General features: G+C 38.5%; 1 protein-coding gene across 2 annotated transcripts in view; it reads right to left on the reverse strand.

Annotated features, from left to right (window-relative positions):
- khdrbs3 (KH domain containing, RNA binding, signal transduction associated 3) overlaps nt 1–17,280 on the reverse strand; it is a 176,564-nt gene extending 159,284 nt beyond the window's left edge. For both annotated transcript variants that reach the window (XR_007829869.1, XM_051137536.1), the window contains exon 1: nt 16,829–17,280. Coding sequence is in view for 1 of the 2 variants with exons in the window: in XM_051137536.1 (XP_050993493.1) it covers nt 16,829–16,919 (91 nt within the window). In the remaining variant the exon portion in view is untranslated. The remainder of the gene's footprint in view (nt 1–16,828) is intronic.
- Between the last annotated feature and the right edge of the window lie 4,467 nt (nt 17,281–21,747).

A 21,747-nucleotide genomic window follows, 5' to 3' on the forward strand; every position in this document is an offset into this window, starting at 1 on the left:
CGCAAATGTCCTTATAGACACTTGCAGCACTTTGGATCATGACCGTGCACAGCTAATGTTGATAGGACAAATGGTTGCATAGTTATAGCCATTTTTAAGGCTTTTCCCTCTTATAGCGCCACCAACTGGCCCTTTGCTATTGTATTCCTATGACTTCAGATTGAGCTCTTACATAGCTGTTCAGAGTTTGGCGAAGATATCTCATTCCATTCAGGAGTCATAGGCATTTTATTAAAAGTGACCTTGCCCCTTTCGAATGTTTGGCGTTTTTTGATAATTACTGATACTCACCCTCCAGAGAATCTCTCTGCACTGGTTTGGTTCCATTCGAGCGAAAAATCTAGGACTAGTTTGCAAAAGTAGGCTTTTCAAAAAAATCCAAAATACCCAAAATTTTCGCCAGGCTCATGATTGAATTTGAGGCATGCGTTTTGTCCGGTGTGAGCTAAGGGTTACAACAACATAAGACAGTTGAGCTTGTGACTCACAGTTTAGGAGTCATAAGTGATTTTGTACTTTTTAATCGCTGTAGCGTCCCAGTCAGGCCGATTGGGGTGAGCCTTGGTGACATTGTCACCGGTGTGAGTACTATCATCCCTCCAAGTTTGAAGTCTCCACGACTTACGGTTTGGTCTGCACAATCAGTTTTACATGGAGATTGCTGATCCTTGGCCATTCTAACAATTACAATAGGATTTTAGCGCTACACGCTTGAACCCCTAAAAATAGCCTGTCTGATATACAGGACCAGAGCGCTTGTGGATGATGGTCATGCAAAACTAAAATTAGAACTTTTTGGGCAAGAACGCTTGACTAACATAAGTAGACTTGTGGGGAAAATTCTATAAAAAAAACAGAATAATGGGGCCTTTACAGACTATGAAAACATGCACATATGGTCTGTATTCGGAAGACTCATAATTTATTAGCATTCAAAAGTGTTGCATCAGCATGGAGCACAACAATTCAAGTGTATAATTGTTGCAATAATTATTTTGGATTTTACTGACCATGTTATAAAGAGGAAAAATGCCCTGCAATCATGTTTTTACAGCAGAGCAAACCAGACCCACAGGAGCCATTGGAAATGGACAGAGGAAGCTCCTCTCCTCCTTGCATGACTGTATAAAAAAATAAATAACAGCATAAAGCTTCTCTCGCAGAGCTTTTAGACCCAGAAGAGGAACGACATCGCACACACCGTTATAGGGTATAATGGGGAAAAGTGAGGATCTCGTCGGGTTATGGAGGGGCATAAATCTTTAATAGCACAGAGGCGAAGAAACAGGATATCAGTAAATGAAACTTAAGTGGATTTTCAGGCTTTTGTAGAAAGACAAGTTATTGGGTAATGTGCTGAGAGTAGCGTAGGAGACAGACAGACAGAGAGGTTTGACTTTTCAAGGCTCTTTCCTGACCACTACAAGCGTTATCTCATCCTGACACTTTCCTCATCTGATTAGACAGGCACAAGAACAAAAAAAAAAAAAAAAAAAAAAAACAACAAGAAAAAATTCTAAAAGTAATATAAAGTACTATAAAATTCATTTATTTAAGCAAAAATTGACAATCCGCAGTTGCAAGTCTCCTACAACACACATTAGTGATGTTACATCCTTGAATGCATTTGATAAAAATGGTCGAGTAAATCAATCAACGACTCACATAAGAAAAAACACTTGTTTCATTTCTGAATTAATCAGTTTTTAAATGAATCATTTGACATGTTTGAATGATTCAGTGACTCATTAAAGACAATTACATGCTATTGGCATAATCTTCATAGTCACTGTAAAATCCCCACCACTAACACACAAACTAACATTTTGTCTGGAACAAGCACAGGAAAGTAAGATACAAATTGTAAAAAGTCCCAGTGCTGCTGGACTGTATACTGTTAGAAATGAAATGAACTATGTTTAAACATACGCGTGCAATACACTTTTTTCCACCCAAATCAAAGGCCAGTTGTACAAAACTTAACATAATTCCTTCATGTCAGCACAAGCAAGGAAAACTAAAATACAGAAAATCTATTATTTGGGCCTTTTTGCCACTTTTATTCATTGCTACACTAGAGGGAATGAAAAAATAACAGGGAAGATGAGAAAAGGAATGGGATTAAAAATCGTTATAACTTTAAACTTTAAAATTAGAACACTGAAACTTTAAAATTACAACACTGCATAAACTATTTGCGAATAACGCATCGAATAAAGTTTCCATCCCATGTGCTGAAGTGAATAAAATCATCAAATCCTGAAAATTGGCGCAAAATACCAATAATATCAATGAAGGTTGTTCCAACCAGGGACACCTGTGGCTCTTTTTTCCTACATAAAAAAAGTACTTGAGCACAGACAAAACGCAACAACATGCGCTGTCATGTTATCTTGCATTTAGATGCCTGATGGAGATCTCAATCATGTGAGACAGTTATGGGAGGTGATTATAACAAATTATTTTGATGACAGACTTTGGCTGAAGCATTTTAAATTAACATTTGAGATGGTGTAAGATGAGATCAGTGCACTGGTTAGTTCAGTTATCCAATCACATGATCTGCAATGTCTGCAAAGTCATGTGACTTATTCAATAGTTTGGTGTGTTTGACTTAAAGCACGGCTACAGACGTAGCTTAAAACAGACACGTCAAGTCAGACACTTTCTGCTCTTGTTAGTGACGCTCTCGCGGTGTTTGCATACTCTATCAAAGATGAAGTGAATTAAATGCAATGTTTCTCAAATACACAGACGTTTCAGAAGTGTTTTTATGAGCAGCAGAAACACTTTTTATATACTGCTTAAAAGAGAAGACCACTTCCAGAACAACAGTTTACAGATAGTGTACTCACTCCCCTTGTCATTCAAGATGTTCATGTCTTTCTTTCTTCAGTCGTAAAGAAATTGTTTTTTGAGGAAACATTTAAGCATTTTTCTTCATATAGTGGACTGATATGGAGTTTGAATTTCCAAAATGCAGTTTAAATGCGGCTTCAAACAATCACAAATGCAGTTATAAACAATCCCAGCCGAGGAAGAAGGGTCTTATCTAGCGAAACGATCTGTTACTTTCAAAAAATACAGTTTAAATACTTTTTCATCTCAAACGCTAGTCTCATCTTGCTCCCCTGAACTCTGCCTCAAGACAGTTAGGGTATGCTGAAAAACTCCAATCATATTTTCTCCCTCAACTTCAAAAATCATTTCAAAATCATCCTACATCACTGCAGAAGTACCGAAAAGTGAACATGCAAAGATCATTAAATATCCTCAACAAAAAAGGTAAAACAGCAATATAGGACGATTTTGAAGTTGAGGGAGAACATGAGATGGGAATTTTTTGACATACCCTAACTGTCATGAACTGGGAAAAACTGTTCAGGCAGAGTAAGACAATATGAGTGCTTGACATTAAAAAGTATATAAATTGTATTATTTTGATGAAAATAACCAATTGTTTCAGTAGATAAAACCCTTCTTCCTCAACTGGCATCGTTTACAACTGCATTTGGGAACGTTTGAAGTCGCATTTAAACTGCATTTTGGAAGTTCAAAATCGGGGCACCATACCAGTCCATTATATGGAGAAAAATGCTGAAATGTTTCCCTCAAAAAAACATAATTTCTTTATGCCTGAAAGACATGAACATCTTGGATGACAAGGGGTGAGTACATTATCTGTTAATTTTTGTTCTGAAAGTGGATTCTCCTTTAATACAGCGCCATCTGAACAAGAATAAAGTTCAACATTAACATATACTATTTAAATACTAATAAAGTGTGGTTATATATGCTTTTATCAGCGTTTTATGATAATTGTGACTCAACATAACATCGCGACTTCAGTATAAAAGCTTTAACCTTTTAAAAACACAAATTGAAAGATTTGTGAGTATTATTGGACTTGAGGATGTTAGAATAAACCCGAAACACACGTGATCGTTGTCATGCAGTGAACCTGGCCAATCGTGAAACAGCTGTGTCGTCACCAGAGCTCCTGTAGCCGCTTTGGAGAAACTACTCTCGGCTGCTCTCGCGGTACTTTGATGCCACTCGTGACAGTCACATGCCGTTGGCACCGTCACGAGTCAGACAAATGCACTGCTTCAAGTCAGAATTTGATCAAGCTGCGCAGCGCTGCGTTAAGTCGAAGACATCTAATGTGTTTCCATCATAGTTTACATGCATGTCTTCATATCGGATTAAAACAATTATTCAACTCAATTGAGCGCATACTTTTTTAATGCACATTTTAGGGAATTTATACGCATCATGCCACTTCCATTCCATTTTTGTGCAATACTCCAAAATTCACATAAAAATAGGTGGATGGAACCATAGCTAGTGTCAACATAATGCACACTTTATCTCAGCACACACAATCACACTCATACTGTGAGTACTGCAGGAGATTTTTAGCTTCCTAGTGGAAGCATCCGGATCTGAGAAACACCCTGTGTTGTGAAAAGAGACAAAAAACACCTATCGAAGTGTGAAGATCGCAGATCTCTCTGAAATCACACTCATGTGCGTCTCGCCTTCCAGTGATACCCAGAGAGTCCTGCGAATCCGGGCCGCACTGCCAGATATCCGCTGTCCAAGAGTCTCCGCCGCACAGTCCGTAGCCGAGAGCCATCCTCAGGCTCAGAGCAAACATAAGCACAGTGAAGAACCGTCTTATTTACATGCTATCATATTCTATTTCTCATCTTTCTTTCATTCCAGCTTTATTTGTTTCCTATCTGTCCTGCTTGTTTTCCCTCCTCCTATTTTTTCACCCATTACAATTCCAATTTCATCCTTCCATTTCGTTCTCCTATTGCCTTCTCCCTGCCTTTTGAAATTTAATTTGGTGGCAGTCCTTCATAAATAACTTTCTCCCCACGGAGGAGTGCGGCCTTATTCAAACTGTAGCCCGGAGCACAAAGACATACTGATTAACAGTCTCTCTCTCTCTCAGTGTCTCTCTAATCCTCTGTTATCCAGGGCTGCTGTTGTACTGTCCCTTGCTCTTCTGAGCGATGCATTAACATCCTGCAGCGGTAAAAGATTAATACTGTATAAATGAGGAGGGGAGCACCACAGGGGTGGATTGGTGGCCTAGATTAACATTAGAGTGCCGCGGGTTGAAGGTTTGCCAGACAGCCTCACCGTGAGCTCCCTGATGTAAGTACCGAACACTCCTGAGCACAGATTGGGATCGTTTAGCTGCATCGAACCCATGCCACATCCGTCCTAAAGCTGTAAACAAAGAGCGCATGCATTATTTAAAGGAACAGTTCACCCGAAAAAGAAAACTGTGTCATCATTTGACAGAATTAAGCCTTCTGAAGCCTAAAGTTGACCCAGACCGAAACTGCAGATTGTGTGGATTTTGGGGGTAAATTTGCACAATGGATTTAAACACAAAAAAAAACACACATACACACGTTATTGTTTTTCATGTCTCAGAATTGAAACTAACAAGCCAAATTTCTATCTAGTAGGGTTTTTTTTTATGTATTAAATTTCAAATGTAAAGTCAAATATAAATATATATATATATATATATATATATATATATATATATATATACACAGATGGGACAAAAACAGAATATTCAGTTTATACCTAGTGTTATATTAATATTAATTAATGTATTTATTTTATTTATACTAATTAGGGGTTCAAGCGCATAGTGCTGAAACCGTATTGTAATAGTTAGAATGGCCAAGGATAAGCAATCTCCACATAAAACTGATCGGATAGACCAAACGATAAGTTGTAGAGACTTGAAACTTGGAGGGATGGTAGTACTCAGACCGTCTACAACGTCACCAAGGCTTGCCCCAATCAGCCTGATGGGGGAGCTACAGCGATCAAAAGTACGAAATCGCTTATAACTCCTAAACCAGGGTTGCTCAACCCTGGTCCTGGAGATCGACTTTCCTGGTCCTGGAGATCGGCAGTGTTCAGCTCCAACCCTGACCAAACACACCTGAACCAGCTAATTAGGATCTCAAGGAGCACTTGATAATTACAGACAGGTGTGTTTGATTAGGGTCGGAACTAAACTCTGCAGGAAAGTCGACCTCCAGGAACAGGGTTGGGCACCCCTGTCCTAAACTGTTCGACGCAGGCTCAAGTGTCGACCTTATGTCGTTGGAATCCTTGGCTCACGCTAGACAAAACACATCCCTCAGATTCATCGGTCACAAATTTTTCAAAAATTTTGGATATTTTGCATTTTTACATACGTCTTGTGCAAACTCACAAGACGTATGTAACGTGAATCTGAGGTCACATGAAAAATGTTGCAAAGCTTTGCCACTTGGTGGCGCTACAAGAGGGGAAAAAACATAAAAGCAGCCATAACTATGCTACCGTTTGTGCTATCAACGAGAAAATCTGTACACATGTCTTGGTCCAAAGTGCCACAAGTGGCTATAAGGACATTTGTGTATCTCAAAAAAATGGGAGAACTTATTTGACAAGCTTAACGGAGGTCGATCAGAACGAAACTCAGAAAACATTTTTCAAGGGCGTAAACAATTGTATATTGCATAGTTTTTCCACACATACCACAATATTTTTCTCATACGATTTCAATAGAGGCAACCACTGCTGTTAATCAAACCTGTAAAAAAAAACTACTTTGGCAAACTAGTCCCAGGTTTTTTGCTCAATCGGGAATAAAAACACTGCAGTGCAATTCTCTGAATTTTCTAGGTCAATAATGTTGAAAAAAATGTTGAAGTTTACCCTTTGGGAAGCTATAACGGGGTTGTTTAGAAAATGGGCCTGTCCAGATATAACAGATATAACAACATATAAGAAACTCAAAACTTCCAAAACCTGGTGAGCACATGCGACAAGCATGCAAAGTTTTAGGGAGATCAGACCTCAGCTGGTGCTACAACAGTCATGAACGTTAAAAAACATCATATTTCTATGATACATTACCTGGATTTGACAAAAATGTTTTTAATCATAGATTTAGGTGGTTACAGGTTTGCTAAATAATATGTAATGTCTTTTTTTTTTCATATGTGCCTAAATGCCTGCAGCAATATTTTATTCTGATTTTGCTGATATATATATATATATATATATATATATATATATATATACACACAGTACAGCCCAAAAGTTTGGGGTCGATATGATGTTTTAATGTTTTGGAAAGTCATCTCTTATGATCACCTGACCACAAGGCTGCAGTTATTTGATTAAAAATACATTAAATAAAAACAGAAATATTCTGAAATATTATTACAATTTAAAACAACTTTTCAGCATCATGACTCCAGTCTTTAGTGTCACACGATCCTTCAGAAATCATTTTAATATGCTGATTTGCCGTATTTAAGAAAAATGTGTTTTTAATTTTAATGTTGAAATCAGTTGTGTTGCTTAATATTTCGGAGCAAACCATAATGCAGTTTCTTTCAGGATTCTTTGATAAATGGAAATTTCAAAACAATGAATGATAAGACATTTATTATAAATGTCTTCACGGACACTTTTGATCAATTTGATTCGAGTCCTCGACTTTCGAACTTTCATAACCACAATATGCATTAAATAAATGGCAAACAGCTTTGAACCTCTTCAAAATACATTTAGAAAAAGTCTAATGAGTTTCAAACAAATTTCATATTTGGGTAAACTGGACAGACTCAGATTCTCTCTCAATAGCCTATGGAAATACTGCAGTCGAGGGGATTATTGGTCACCACAGGTTGTTTGGTAAGACCACAAGACTACATATCACATTACGGATTTCCAGTTCTCAAGGGCAAGGGTGGAGCGGAAAGGAGGGGGAACCGTGCGCCTCTCTTCCTCAAACACGCAGAGACAGTATTTCATAGCTACATGCTCCGGCTCATTATCCCTGACCCGTGGTGTCGAATCAGTGCTCAGCGTCTGAGATTCCAGGCTCATTTGTTTTTCGAGCTGACCTGAGAAAGCCCCCACACAGAAACTGCTGAGACTGACAAACACAAAAAAGTGCCGTTTTTCCTACCCTCAAACAGAAAATGAGAAGCGTGGCACGTTTTCCACACCGCTGCATTTTATGGGGGATGAGAATGCTTTAAAATCACCCATCCCATCACGCAAGGGCCGCTAGAGATGATTACACCTGTAGAGGAGCCGCGAAACGACTGTGGCTTGAGAGCGGGATAGCGTAATCCGAGGTGACGTGCAAACATCTATTGCATTGTAGTAAATACAAACGTAGAAATAAGACTCTGAAAACAATGTCACACCTGACACACACTGGTTACTCCCTCTCATAAAAGACCTGTAAACCTGATTCATGATTCTTAAACTAATATATTTGAGTGTTAAAGGTGAAGTGTGCCATTTCTGAAACTGCAGTCTGTTTGAGGAGATTGGACATTGGCCTAAAGGAGAAGTCCACTTCCAAAACAAAGATTCACATATAATGTACTCACCCCCTTGTCATCCAAGATGTTCATGTCTTTCTGTCTTCAGTCGTGAAGAAATTATGTTTTTTGAGGAAAATATTTCAGGATTTTTCTCCATATAAGGGACTTCATTGGTGCCCCGATTTTGAACTTCCAAAATGTAGTTTAAATGCAGCTTCAAAGGGCTCTAAACGATCCCAGCCAAGGAAGAAGGGTTTTATCTAGCGAAAAGATCTGTCGTTTTTTTCAGAAAACATTTTTTTTTGTACTTTTTAAGCACAAAAGCTTGTATAGCACAGGCTCTGGGATGCGCGTTCACGACACTGCGTACTATTGAATCATGTCGAAAGGTCACGCAGAACATAGGTGGAACTACAGACACAGTGTTTACAAAGCGAACGCGCAAAGACTAAGAAAGTGCAAGTAAGTTTGTAAACGCTGTTTACAAACAAAAAAGTACAACGATATCCTCCTCTCAAGTTGTAGGAGAAAATAAGATGGAGTTTTTCGCCATACTCAGTACACAGATGATGAACTTACACTTGATTAGTAGTAGTGATGGGAAGTTCGAATCGTTTTACTGACTTGGACCTTTGAGTCTCATTCAGCAAAATGAACAAATCTTTTTGAGTCATTTTGTTCATTTTAGCAAAATACAATTAAAATGTTACATGTTACTTCCCTAACACATCTACTGCTTACACAAACATTGATCACACTACAAACAAGACAAAACTATAATGCTATACGAAACAGAAAAGATTAATTCATTGTTTACCTGGGTCTTTAGTCTATGGTTGGCTCACCTCACTTCTTATCTGACAAGTTTTTGGGTTTAAGCCATTCGCTCATCACGTGACAGCCCCATAAGATGAACGAACAGCTCGAAAAAACCCGAAGACTCGAAACAGGTGAACTAATTCCAGTACAGAACATAACAGGATGTTGCGCATGCGCGACTGAACAAATCACTCCCCAAGACGACTCGTTCTTCCCGAGTCACATTAAAGATTCGTTCAAAATGAAAGAATCGTTCAAGAACGACCCATTACTAATTTGTAGCATCATGGACGTGCATCCCAGAGCCTGTGCTGCATGAGCTTTTGTGCTTAAAAAGTATACAAATTTTTATTTTTCAAACAAAAATGACCGATCGTTTCACTACATAAGACCCTTCTTCCTCAGCTGGGACTGTTTAGAGCCCTTTAAAGCTGCATTTAAACTGCATTTTGGAAGTTCAAAATCAGGGCACCAATGAAGTCCATTATATGGAGAAAAATCCTGAAATTTACGACTGAAGACAGAAAGACTTGAACATCTTGGATGACAAGGGGGTGAGTAAATTATTTGTGAATTGTTGTTCTGGAAGTGGACTTCTCCTTTAACAAAAAAGGTAAAACAGTGATATAGGACAATTTTGAAGTTGAGGGAGAAAAAACGATCTGAGTTTTTTGATATACCCTAACTGTCATGAACCGAAAAAAAAACAGTCTGGGCAGAGCAAGACAAGACGAGCGTTTGACATTAAAAAGTATATGAATTGTATTATTTTTATTCAAATAACTGATCGTTATGCTAGATAACACCCTTCTTTCTCGGCTGGGATCGTTTACAACTGCATTTGGGATCGTTTGAAGCCGCATTTAAACTGCATTTTGGAAGTTCAAAATCGGGGCACCATATCAGTCCATTATATGGAGAAAAAGCTGAAATGTTTTCCTCAAAAAAACATTTACTTTACGACTGAAGAAAGAAAAACATGAACATCTTGGATGACAATTGGGTGAGTACATTATACATGAATCTTTGTTTTAGAAGTGGACTTCTCCTTTAAACAATGGATTGAGTTTAAGGTGGAAGTAAGTAGAGGAAGGTGAAAAACTTGCTTGGTGCTGCTAATGGTGGAAGAAATGACATACTTCACCATTAAATATTATTCGTCCCTTGGAGATGATCACCCAGCGCAACGCCAGGACATAAACAAGAGCTCACAGTAAATTACACAGGATAGTCATTTCTTTGACATAACTAGGAACCTTAATCAGATGTTAAGGGTAAAATCAATATGTGTTGACTGCCGTTAACGAGCAGTCATTAGATTTTATGAGGAACAATTCGAGTCTCTCAGGAAACAGTTCTCACTTCGCACAGAGGAACAGTGAACAAGAGAGAAAGTGCATTGCTGCATGTCTAAATTCCTTTCCTTAAAAAGACATCCTGGAATAAGTGCTTGTCATTAGCTGCCTAAGCAGGATCAAACAGTGAGAAAGCAAAACAAGCAAAATAAAGAAATTATGGATGTTTTTAAGCCAACTTCAGCAATATAGAAGAGAAGAAATTAATGAATGTTAAAGAGTTATTTTTGTTTACTTCGCACACAAAAAGTAGTCTCATAGATTCATAACATTACATTTAAACCACTGATGTCACATGGATTATTTTAATGATGTCCTTAGTACCTTTCTGGGCCTTGAACGTGTCGGTTACATTGCTGTCTACACAGGGTTAGAAAGCCGTAGGGTTTCATCAAAAATATCTTCTGAAGATGAACGAAGGTCTGACGGGTTTGGAACGACATGAGGGTGAGAAACTGTCCCATTAAATCCAAAATAAAACCCTATTCCATTTTCAAAATAAGAATATTTTGAGACAGTAGCACATCTGTTCACTGCAATAAAAGACAGTAGTAAATATAAGAGGCACTTGATGTATCATCTACAGTATGTTGAAGTTATGTTGTCATAAAAAAAAAAATGCACAGACAAACAAGATTGCTCACTGAATTATAGAGATGTAATATAACCCTGCATCAATACAAACAGTTTTTAAAAATGTGTTCAATCTGCCAGTGAGCATGAATACACTTTAGTACTGACCCCAGATCAGTTTTTCTCATCCTATCTTCTCCAGTACTATAATATTAGAACCAACTGACCTGATCTCAGATCAGAAACTCGCAGCAACAGCCATGCACGTACACACATGATAATATATTAACGCTGCCCAGGGCATCTGTGAGACAGTGATGATTATCTCAATCAAGTGCCATTCTCTTCGCAATTTATCTCTCTAACTGTCTCCATCTATCTCCGTTTACAAGGCATTTGATGCACTGCCAGGCGCTCTTTCTGTTTGCTGGTGGGTGGTTTTGTAAGCCGGCATACAGCCACAGACCAGAGGGGCAGAGAGGAAAAAAAACGTCTTTTTTTTTAAACAGATCTATGTATCATAACAAGAATCAATGTCTCTTCCTGAATTTTAAATGAATTTTACAGACCATCTTACACAGTACATACTGTGCTCAGAGCTTTGGGAATTTGCACAAGCATTTGTTTCTCTCTTTTTCAACAAAGGATACAGCATACATGGGCTAAAGGATTTGCTCTTTTCCTCATCACTCACTCTCATTCTTCTTTCCCATGGGTAAACAGCAGTTTGGATATGAACGTGGTATACCTGGAGAAAGTGATCCACAGGCATTGCCATTCATCTCAGCTGGCTTATTCATACCTTTGAAGAGGTCACCGCAAATAATCCGTCTCTGATAAAACATCTACTATAACATGATGAAATATTTTCAATGTATGCTTGCAGAATAAACCAGCAGAGGTTAACTTAACCATGCAAACCAGCTAAATATTGACCCATGGGGAAAGCAGCTGAAGATGTGGCAAAGCTACATTTCTGGCAATGCAAAACTGATTGTTTTTCCTCACAAAATTGCACCGTTTCAATGTTTTGAAGCATTTGTATTTTTACTGGATATGTGCATGCATTCATTTAATTTCCTATAGTGCAACCTCTAGGAGTGAAGCAAACTTGTGAAGTGACTGAATCTCTCTCATGCGTTTAGTGCACTTCATTTGCAATACAATAATGGCATTGGCATAAATTACTATGCATCCAATTGTGATGTATTATGTAATACAATATATGAAGAGTTCAGATGCAAAAGCCTCTAAATCCATCTGATGTCTTTCTTTAAAAAATGCATTTTTATCAGGCTCCGATGTATAGGTTTCAGTAATTCTGAATGGGCTGAGGCTGGGATTTCAGCGTGCTTGAAGTAAAAGTATTTGATGGACGTACAATGTGTCGAGAGCATTCACTAAGTATCATTATCTCATTTTTCACAGAGATAGCTTTTAAAGGGTTTTGCATTTGAACTCTTCATACAGTTTTCAAAGTTTACATACACCTTGCAGAATCTGCAAAATGTTAATTTTACCAAAATAAGAGGGATCATACAAAATGCATGTATTTTTTTAATACTGATCTGAATAAGATAATTCACATCAAAGACGATTACATATAGTCAATATAATATTACATATAATAGCTAAATTTGTAAAAACGACCCTGTTCAAAAGTTTACATACAGCTGATTCTTAATACTGTGTTGTTACCTGAATGATACAGAGCTGCATTTTTGGTTTAGTCTTGATGCATTAAGAGCCAGGGGGTGAAAACTTCTGAACCGAATGAAGATATGTACATTTTTCTTATTTTGTCTAAATATCATAATTTTCTTTTTCATTTAGTACTGCCCTTTAGAAGCTATAGAAGATACTACATGTTTCCCAGGAGACAAAATAAGTTAAATTCCACCTTTTTAATGCATCAGGTTTCATTCTGGAGCATCAGTGTGCATTTGAACCTTCTGTAATAGTTGTATATGAGTCCATCACTTGTCCTCAGTGTGAAAAGATGGATCTCAAAATCATACAGTCACTGCTGAAAAGGGTTCAAATACACAAAACTGCTGAAAAACAAACAAAGAATTTTTGGGACTTGAAGGATTTTTCTGAAGAACAGCAGGCAGTTTAACTGTTCAGGACAAACAAGGGACTCATGAACAACTGTTACTAACCCTAAAAAAAACACACACAACTGTGGATCATTCAGGTAAAACCACAGTATTAAAAATCAAGCTTATTTAAACTTATGAACAGGGTCAACTCAACTATTATTTTCTCTTGTGGACTATATGTAAATATCTTTTATGTGAAATATCTTATTCAGGTCAGTACTAAATAAAAAAAATAGCATTTTGACTTTGTCTTACTATATGCTAGAATACATACGATACGCATTGCTACTAAAGTAAACTCAGGTATGTGGTCTAAGTCTTTACTGGAACATTACATTTTACTTTTCTGAGCCACAATTATAGATCAGTTTTTCATTTAATGGAATGTAATTACACTAAATACCTAATTAGTGCCTCACATGCTCTTAAGAAAGGCCTTTCTAAAGCAATTAAGTAAAAAGATTGTGTGGGATTTTGGAGTTTGGTGACTGTTGGTGTTCGCTGGTTTAATGAAACTCCCACTGCATCTGTTTTCAGCCAGTAAAGATTGTTTTAGCGGGCTGTGTAGCACGCCAAACAGCTCAAAACACCTATGTATGTGCGAATGCGTATTTGTTGCTTTTTCTTTCTTTTCTTCTTCCTTTTCTCCTGCCAATTACATAATTTAGTTAAGGATTCTAAGATGAGAGCTACTCGACATGACATCATGAGCCATCTGTAGTATACTGGAGATAAGAGCGGCGAGATCTGGCAGCCACGCAAACATCTCCAAACCCCAGGACGCCAATGCTGATTTCTGCCAATAAAACATTCAGAGATGTTAGCTAATTACTTGCAAATTGCATCTTTCTTAATAAACGAGCAAATACACTTATGAAGCAGTCTCTTTCTTGCTCAGTTTCTCTCGCTCTCTCGTTTTCGTTGCTGTCCAGAAACCGAAAAGAGGTTTAAATTCTGTCCTTCTGTCATCAAGCTTCTCACTATGAGATATCACGCGGCTAAATGGCCTTTCAATTGCTTACAGAGAAAAGGAGCGAGATGGAGTGATAAGGCAGAAAAGTGCTGAGTGTGAAAGTGTGAAAAATGTGTTATCCGCTACGCTGGTCATAGCCCCAGCTCTTCGCTCTGACAAAAACACTGACATCTTCATGCCAAACCCTACCGGTCTCTGCAGAAATCTGCCAAAAGAAGTCAGCTGAATATCTTCCTCCGTGGCATCTTGATGTGCCTTTGATAAAGAGATGGAGCCACACAGCTTTTGCTGAGAAGCAAGACAGGCTTGATGTCAGATGACATATATGAGTTTAGCCACAAACCCAATCTGTGAGCTGAAAGGCTTGTGTGGAATGACCCCTTAAAAGACATTTTTGGATATTGCATAGGAAAAAGCATCACCTCCATATATAAAAAGTGAAACTTTGTAGTCTCCTCGGTTTAAGACACATTCCTGATTCAGTTTTACACTGTTCCCTGCACATACAGTCTCTTAAAGTAATTTTTCACCCAAAACTCCCAGTTACAAACCAATATGCTATTTTTTCTGTTGTTGCTCTTTTTCTGCGCAACACAAAGTAATTTATTTGAACTAATTTTATGGTGCTTGCTTGTTTTTTGGAGCTTGACATCTCTCACTTCAAATGCAGCATAAAAATTCAAAACTTATGTTTTTCAGTTACTCAAATACATAGCATGTGGGTTTGGACCAACATTAGGGTGAGTAAATAATGATTATCGACTATTATTTTAAGAGTTAAGCTCAAACAACAGCCTCAATCCCATTCCCCATTAATATATGAACAGTTGCATAAAAGGAGTGTGCTCCACGTTATGCTGACGCGGGAGCTTATTATAAAACCATATATGCCTTAGTGTGTTAGAGCTCTTAATTCACCCCCTTGGGCAAAATGAACTCAAGAGTAACAGCCAGGAAACACATTCTATTGCATAAGTGCAAATTTAATTGAAGAATGGCTGCGCCATGCCTAGCAGCAAACTGACTTTTTTTGCGGTGGTACACCACATTTAAAGCTCTGTGGATTTAGCTGGAGATCCTGCAGCTGATTCTGCTCAATGAATTCTGTGGAATATTTTCACTGGATCGCATGATGAGGCGCACATTGCCATCAAGTTGCTTCATGAGTAAATTACTTGTGCAACACTGCAACCGAGAGCAATCGGATGAAGGAACGATATGGAGCGCAAATCTTTGACAGCTATGTGCTAAACTTTTTTAACTGGTAGGATTAAAAAAGATAAGACAGAATAATGCCATTTTGCCTGTAACAGCATTCATGCTACATCAACGTTTTTAATATGACCAGTCATGTGATTCTTTGCAAACCAAACCTTCAAACTTGCCTCAAGCTGTTCATATAGATAAGTAGAGAGGCAGGTTGTTTATGTCTTAAAAACAAATCATCTGAATGCAAATGCCAAAAACAAATATCTGGATGAAACGCTCTGGCGTTTAAACACGCTTTCCATTTGATGTTGATTTGCCTGAGAGCCCCAAAAGATTCACATCCAATCCAGAGATGTGAATAACTGCACCTGCTACATTCGTTATCAAAAATATCGGTTCTGCGCAGCGTTCTTAAAACGGATTAATTAATGAGTCTGCACTCTCTCCGGACTCAAATCTGCTCTGCTTCTTTAGAGAAGCGCAAATGAGCTCATGCTCTTGAGAAATAAAATGCTTAATTCCTCACAGAGAACAGAAAAAACACATATGTAAAAAAGGCAAACATCAACAAACCATCTAACTTACATTTGCGCATATAGTATGTTTAAAGAAACAACTTTAGGTAAGTTCAGCACTTTCTGGTAGTAACCATTTTACCTAATTTTAATGTATATCAATGAGCACGTACAAAGTTTTAACATTTATTTCTCTAACTAGTATTTATTATTCATTACTAGCAGGTCTACTTGTTTTAAATCACAAGAAAGTAATTCAGTAGTGACAATTAATTACTTTTACTAGATACTAGTAATTATTCAGGCAGCAACTGTATATTCAGTTAGACACTAGTATGAATATGACTAGTACTAGTATGAAACACTAGAATCTATCCGTAGTTACATTTCACTTGTCATGTGTAATATTAGTCAAAACGGATACTCAAAGGGAACACATTGTGACTATGTAATAAGTCCTAGAAAACTGGAAAAAATACTAGTGAATATTTATAGGGGATAAAATACAATTTGTTACCAGCAACAAATGGGATAGCAAGTACTACTACGTAATGGATACTATGTTGCAATTAATTCAACTGATAAAACTGCTTGACACTGTTGAAACAAGAACTAATGTTTAAAGAACTGATATTAGTGAAACGTAAAAAATAATCACTAGTACTCGAATTAAATAAAGTATTTCTTGTTAAAATGGCTTGCCACAATTCACATGCATATGTTTATTGTATGTTGTAATATGTTACAGTAAGCGAATTGGGCAACAATAGCACAACAAAATAAACGTATCGTCATCATCTCCTTAGTTAGCCTTTCAACAGTGATCACGCAAAACAAACACCCAACATCGCGTAAAAGAATTTAGGAGGTGTGCCCGAATAGTTTGACAGGAGACAGCGGGACTTACCTTGATCAAGAAGCCGCAATGAGTGCTGGAAGGACGGGTCCAGAGAATCCTTCTCCGCCATCAGTTCTGGCAAGTACTTTTCGTTATCCATCTCGCCCAGTGCGTTTGGTCCGACAAAAAGCTTGTCAGTTGTTAAGAGGTGAAATGTAAGATCCTGCTGTTGTCCTAAAGCAACCCAGACAAGATGCGCACCAGTCGTAAGGAAAAGAACCCAGTGATTCTATTAGCGGCCGGTGAGCATCTACAAGAGAAGCTGGAGTTTGCTTTTTTTTTCTTTAGGTGCGCTGGTGATAACTACTGTCCATGCGCTTCCCAGATGGTTCGCCTTTAGCCCATCTGCAGGAAATTCGCCGATGCCTCCGTCCAGTCAGAGTCCTCCAGTCAGACTGCCGCTCTCAACTGTAAACAACCGCTTTGAAGCTCCCCCTGTTGTATCCACGGGCAACGACTGCAAGTCCCAGATCCTCCGTTGATTGGATGTAGCTGGTGCCGCTTGGAGAGATATCGGATACCCAGATGTCAATCATTCCCCGAGGGCGGGGCGGGTGTGAAATTGTCCGAGGTGCTGCAGTTTCTCGCGAATGTGGTGGTGATTGGACATAAGAATCGTAAGCAATCTTGTGATTCTGGTTCAGAATCGTTTTTACCATTCCTCGTTCTAAACGATTCCATTCTGTGGAAGAAATATTTGGGAAAACATCTGTTATCACATTCCACATCAGTCCGTTGCCAATGAGATAAATTCAGATTTTAAATGGTGTTTACAGAATCATTACATAGTCTCAGAAATAAAGGTACAAAAGCTGCCACTGGGGCGTTACCTTTTAGGTACTAATATGTATCTTTAAGGTACCAATATGGACTCTTTAGGTACAGAAGTGCACCTTTCGAAAAGGTACCACCCCAATGACAGCTTTTGTACCTTTATTTGAGGGTTAAGGGGCCATATAGTTGGTCTAAGCAAAAAAAAAAAAAAAAAAAAATTAATAATTCATTCATCTTTATAGAACAACAACAAACCCCTGTATAAAATCTTTACACATATAATAACTCAGTCAGTAGCAATACAATATAAGCTTCACTATTGCCTTAAGCAAAACATAAGACAGTTCTCAGCTTTTATTTGGAGACGGAAGTGACAAAAGTAAGAACTTTCAACGGTTCATTCAGCTCCAACTGAATAAAACCTAATAGGAACCGGCTGAAAGTAATTTGTTCTTGTCATTCGCTCAGGATTCGGACAAGATTGGCTTTGCTGTGTGTATTTGACTCACTAATGAGCCGAATCGGATTGTTGCACTGTTGTTTTGATTCACTAAAATAACCGACTCAAGGGTCATTTTTGGTAGCCTACAGTGTTCGGTCTGCATCAGTGGAAGAATGCATGTCCGAGAACCTTTAATGTAATCTAAAGCTGTGAAAACCATTCCATATGCTTTTAAAAGTAATCTGTCCTGATTACGAATGAATAAATATAATGACTAGCTAATTTAACTAGATTTGAAGTGGTGATCTGAATATGCAATATGTTGGGAAGAGATGTTACTAAAAGACCTGATTTAGCGGATTTTAACGTGTATCTTGAGTCTCTCTTGTTCTTACTTACCCGCTGTACTTCTGTGGAAAGCTCTTAAATTGTGGAAAAGAGAAGATCAGAGCTGTTCCAAAAACATACTATAATTTCAAGTGTTACTCTGGAACTACGAGTGCAAAACAAGATTTGTGCATACCTGCACAAATACCATACCATTTCCCTGCAGATAAACAGACACAGAGAGAACACAATGACTTATGAGCCAAAAGACAGATATATACACACCATATAAAATATAACAAAATACATACATACAGAAAAGCACATATATCTGTGTAACCCACAACATTAATACCCAAGTAAGGTCAAAGCGGTCTCATGACTGCAGGCTTACCAACCGCAGAGTTACTCTGCCTCCATGTCAAAATGCAGCCGCATTAGACGCCAATCAAATCTGATGTGTGTTGCCATAAGGGACATGCACAGCCGGTAGTTGCAACAGAGACATGCCCAAATTAAGATTTCTGAAATGAACAGCTGAAATGTAGGGGAAAAAAGTAAGCTGTTTTACTGTAATGCCTGACCTCCACAGATAGCCTGGGGAGGGTTAAACTAAAATCAAGAGCGAGTCATGTATGTGTAAAATAGTAGCTCAGAACTTACCGATGAGGTCATGCATGGGTAATACAAAAGACTGGAAGGAGATGCTGCTAGTATTTCATTGGGGAGAGATCGGCCCGCTATTGAGTTATGTTTGCTAGCACCATATATGTGGTAGTTCAAATTCATAGTTTGCTCTTTTCGTTGTCTCCCGGATGCAGGCACTGAATAATGGATTATTTAGGCAAAAGCACTCTCAGATTACTATCCCTAAAGAGACACAGCCAAAGGAAGAGCAAAAATCCATTCACCGCTGTGCCCTTTTTCCTGTTTGGAGTGAAAGAGTGGGCGAAAAGGTTAAAGATCACTGTAAGTGCATCTCGTACACAGTTAACAAAAATCTGAACTAATTTATGTTGGAGATTTTTTTTTTCATACCTAATCAATGCATGGTTCAGTCACTTCAGTGCATCACATCATGAATCTCCTTCCATGAGCAGATCGGCGCAGCAATTCAGAATATTTTTGCAGAAATTTATTCAGGAACATCTGGACATGTTCGTCATTTTTTTTAAGTAATGCAGTAATGCTATGCCGTCTTGACTGATCTGCATTGCATTGCACACTATCTATCTATAATATCTGAAAAAATAACACCATAACAGTTCACTGGACACATATGACGTTTGGTCCAGGTTTCCACTGGACTCCCTGAGCAGATGAAAGCGTCCGATCTTTTGCACCATGTGGAGTGTGTGATTAATCTCATCTTCCATTAGACACTCACACTACCAGCAGGTTCTTTCACCTCACTGCTAATGACCAAACTCAAGAGTCACCAAAAAGGAGCCCCATGGGGAACATTCAGGTCACAGTTTTGTTCAAGGCCATTTTCTGTTACCATCAGTGATGATTTATATCCGTGTGTCAACAGAGTCCCCCCAAAAGAGAGGCCGAAGGGCCATATGAAACAAAGTCGTCTAGTGGCGAAGTGGGCCGTCTCATTATACAAGTCAGAAGTAGTTCTCAAGTTTTCAGTTGTCAGAAATGGAAAAATAAAAAGGTGGAGGCTTAGGTGGGCGTATTGGACTGTAGGCTGCGGAAACAAGTTGCATAACTCAAAATGTCAGAGTTCTGATGAGCCAAGCCCACTCTATCTTCACCAACCCTGATCCACGGTTCTGAGACCGAAAAAAAAAAGTTCTATGTATATCAGCACTTTTATGTTCATCCGCATCAAACTTTGAGGTGACGCTCTGTGTGTTTGCTGTGTGGATGGGAAGCTTCAAGCAATCGATGAAATGTTTATTTTTAGGTACCAGTGGGTTGAGTATATGGAGAGGTTAGCTCTGGGAACAGCTAAAGTTAGAGATAGGAGACAGTTAGCTGGTATAGTATACACTATGCAAACTAAGGGATGAAACAAGGTTAGCACTATCTATCCGGACCATAAGTTTCACTAAATTTCTTTAGACCACGCACACTACCATGCAGCCAGAAGGTCAACAATCTGTGATATTTACATCTTCTACTGTTCAAATGTCCTTTGCAAATGCAAATTTGCAGGTCAGAGTTGAAATTTAAACTTTGGACTGCAGGAAACTTGTGCTTGTGTTTCCAGTCTTTAGTGTTCACATGCATGAAAATATAGTCCATCAGCACCTTTAAGAGAGAGAAAAAACAAGAATTTTTGCATACATAATCATGGCAATTTTAAATGATGGTACCTGTTTACACATGTCTGCCTGTGAAACAAAAAGGTTACTGCAAAGCTTAAGGGGCAATGTTTTAATCTCTGCGAGGGACCATTAAAAACGAACTCAAAAGCACTAATCTCCTTCTCTGAAACATGACTTATTTATAGATATGGTTGCCATCTGGTGCTGTTCTTCTCCAATGTTTCAGCACAAGATAAATCTGCTCCATTAATGGGCTCTGTCTTTGCATCCTGCTCCTAATTGCAATATATCACACCATAAAACGATAAATAAACTTTGCTGAGTGGTTTTGTTGGTTATGATACGCAGGTTGTTTCACGACGCACAGGCAAACGATTGCATCCCAGTGGTCGTTACTGTGACAGAGAGTGGTTTTAATCATAGCTGAGGGAGGTTACCTGCTTGACAGTGCTGCCAGGAGACTCTTCATTTAATATTTGTCTCATAAATACCACGTTAATTACACAGCCGAAGGGAAATGACTGACACCCCAGGGTGCTGTGATTCTTTTTGTGCTAACAGCAAGAAGCTAAACATCTGCAGGCATTTGTTTTCACTATAAAGCCATTAGAGTGTGACAGAAAGTCACTCAGTTTTAAACACAACTGTGTTGTCATTTTAACTTTCTCACTTTGGGTCGTTTTGTAATCCTGTATTTTAGTAATGATGTTAACTTTAAAGACCTACATACGGTTTTTAACAAGTAAAAACAGTTAGCATATGCATGCCGTCGCGACTAATGAATTCCTCTGCTGACAGGAACAGAGCTTCCGTCTCACCTCAGGAATGAAGAGTGCTGACATATATTTAGCAGCTAATTTGAAAGTTTTACCACTGACACGTGTCTGATCTGCGTGCCTGCGTGCCTTGCAGTACTATCCCACCGCTCACCAAAAGAAATCACACAAAGCCCGCTAAAACATGACACGAGTGCAAAAAAGGCGCGAGTTCTGAAAAGAAACACGCGCGCCTGCATTGGAAGTGGCAACACTGGCTCCGTGTGGCCGTAACAGGTACTTCCGCTCGTTTGAGGTCGACTAGGTGAGTCAAGCTCACTTAAAGGTCAG

This window comes from Labeo rohita, chromosome 19 (genome assembly GCF_022985175.1).
Source record: "Labeo rohita strain BAU-BD-2019 chromosome 19, IGBB_LRoh.1.0, whole genome shotgun sequence".
NCBI lineage: Eukaryota > Metazoa > Chordata > Actinopteri > Cypriniformes > Cyprinidae > Labeo > Labeo rohita.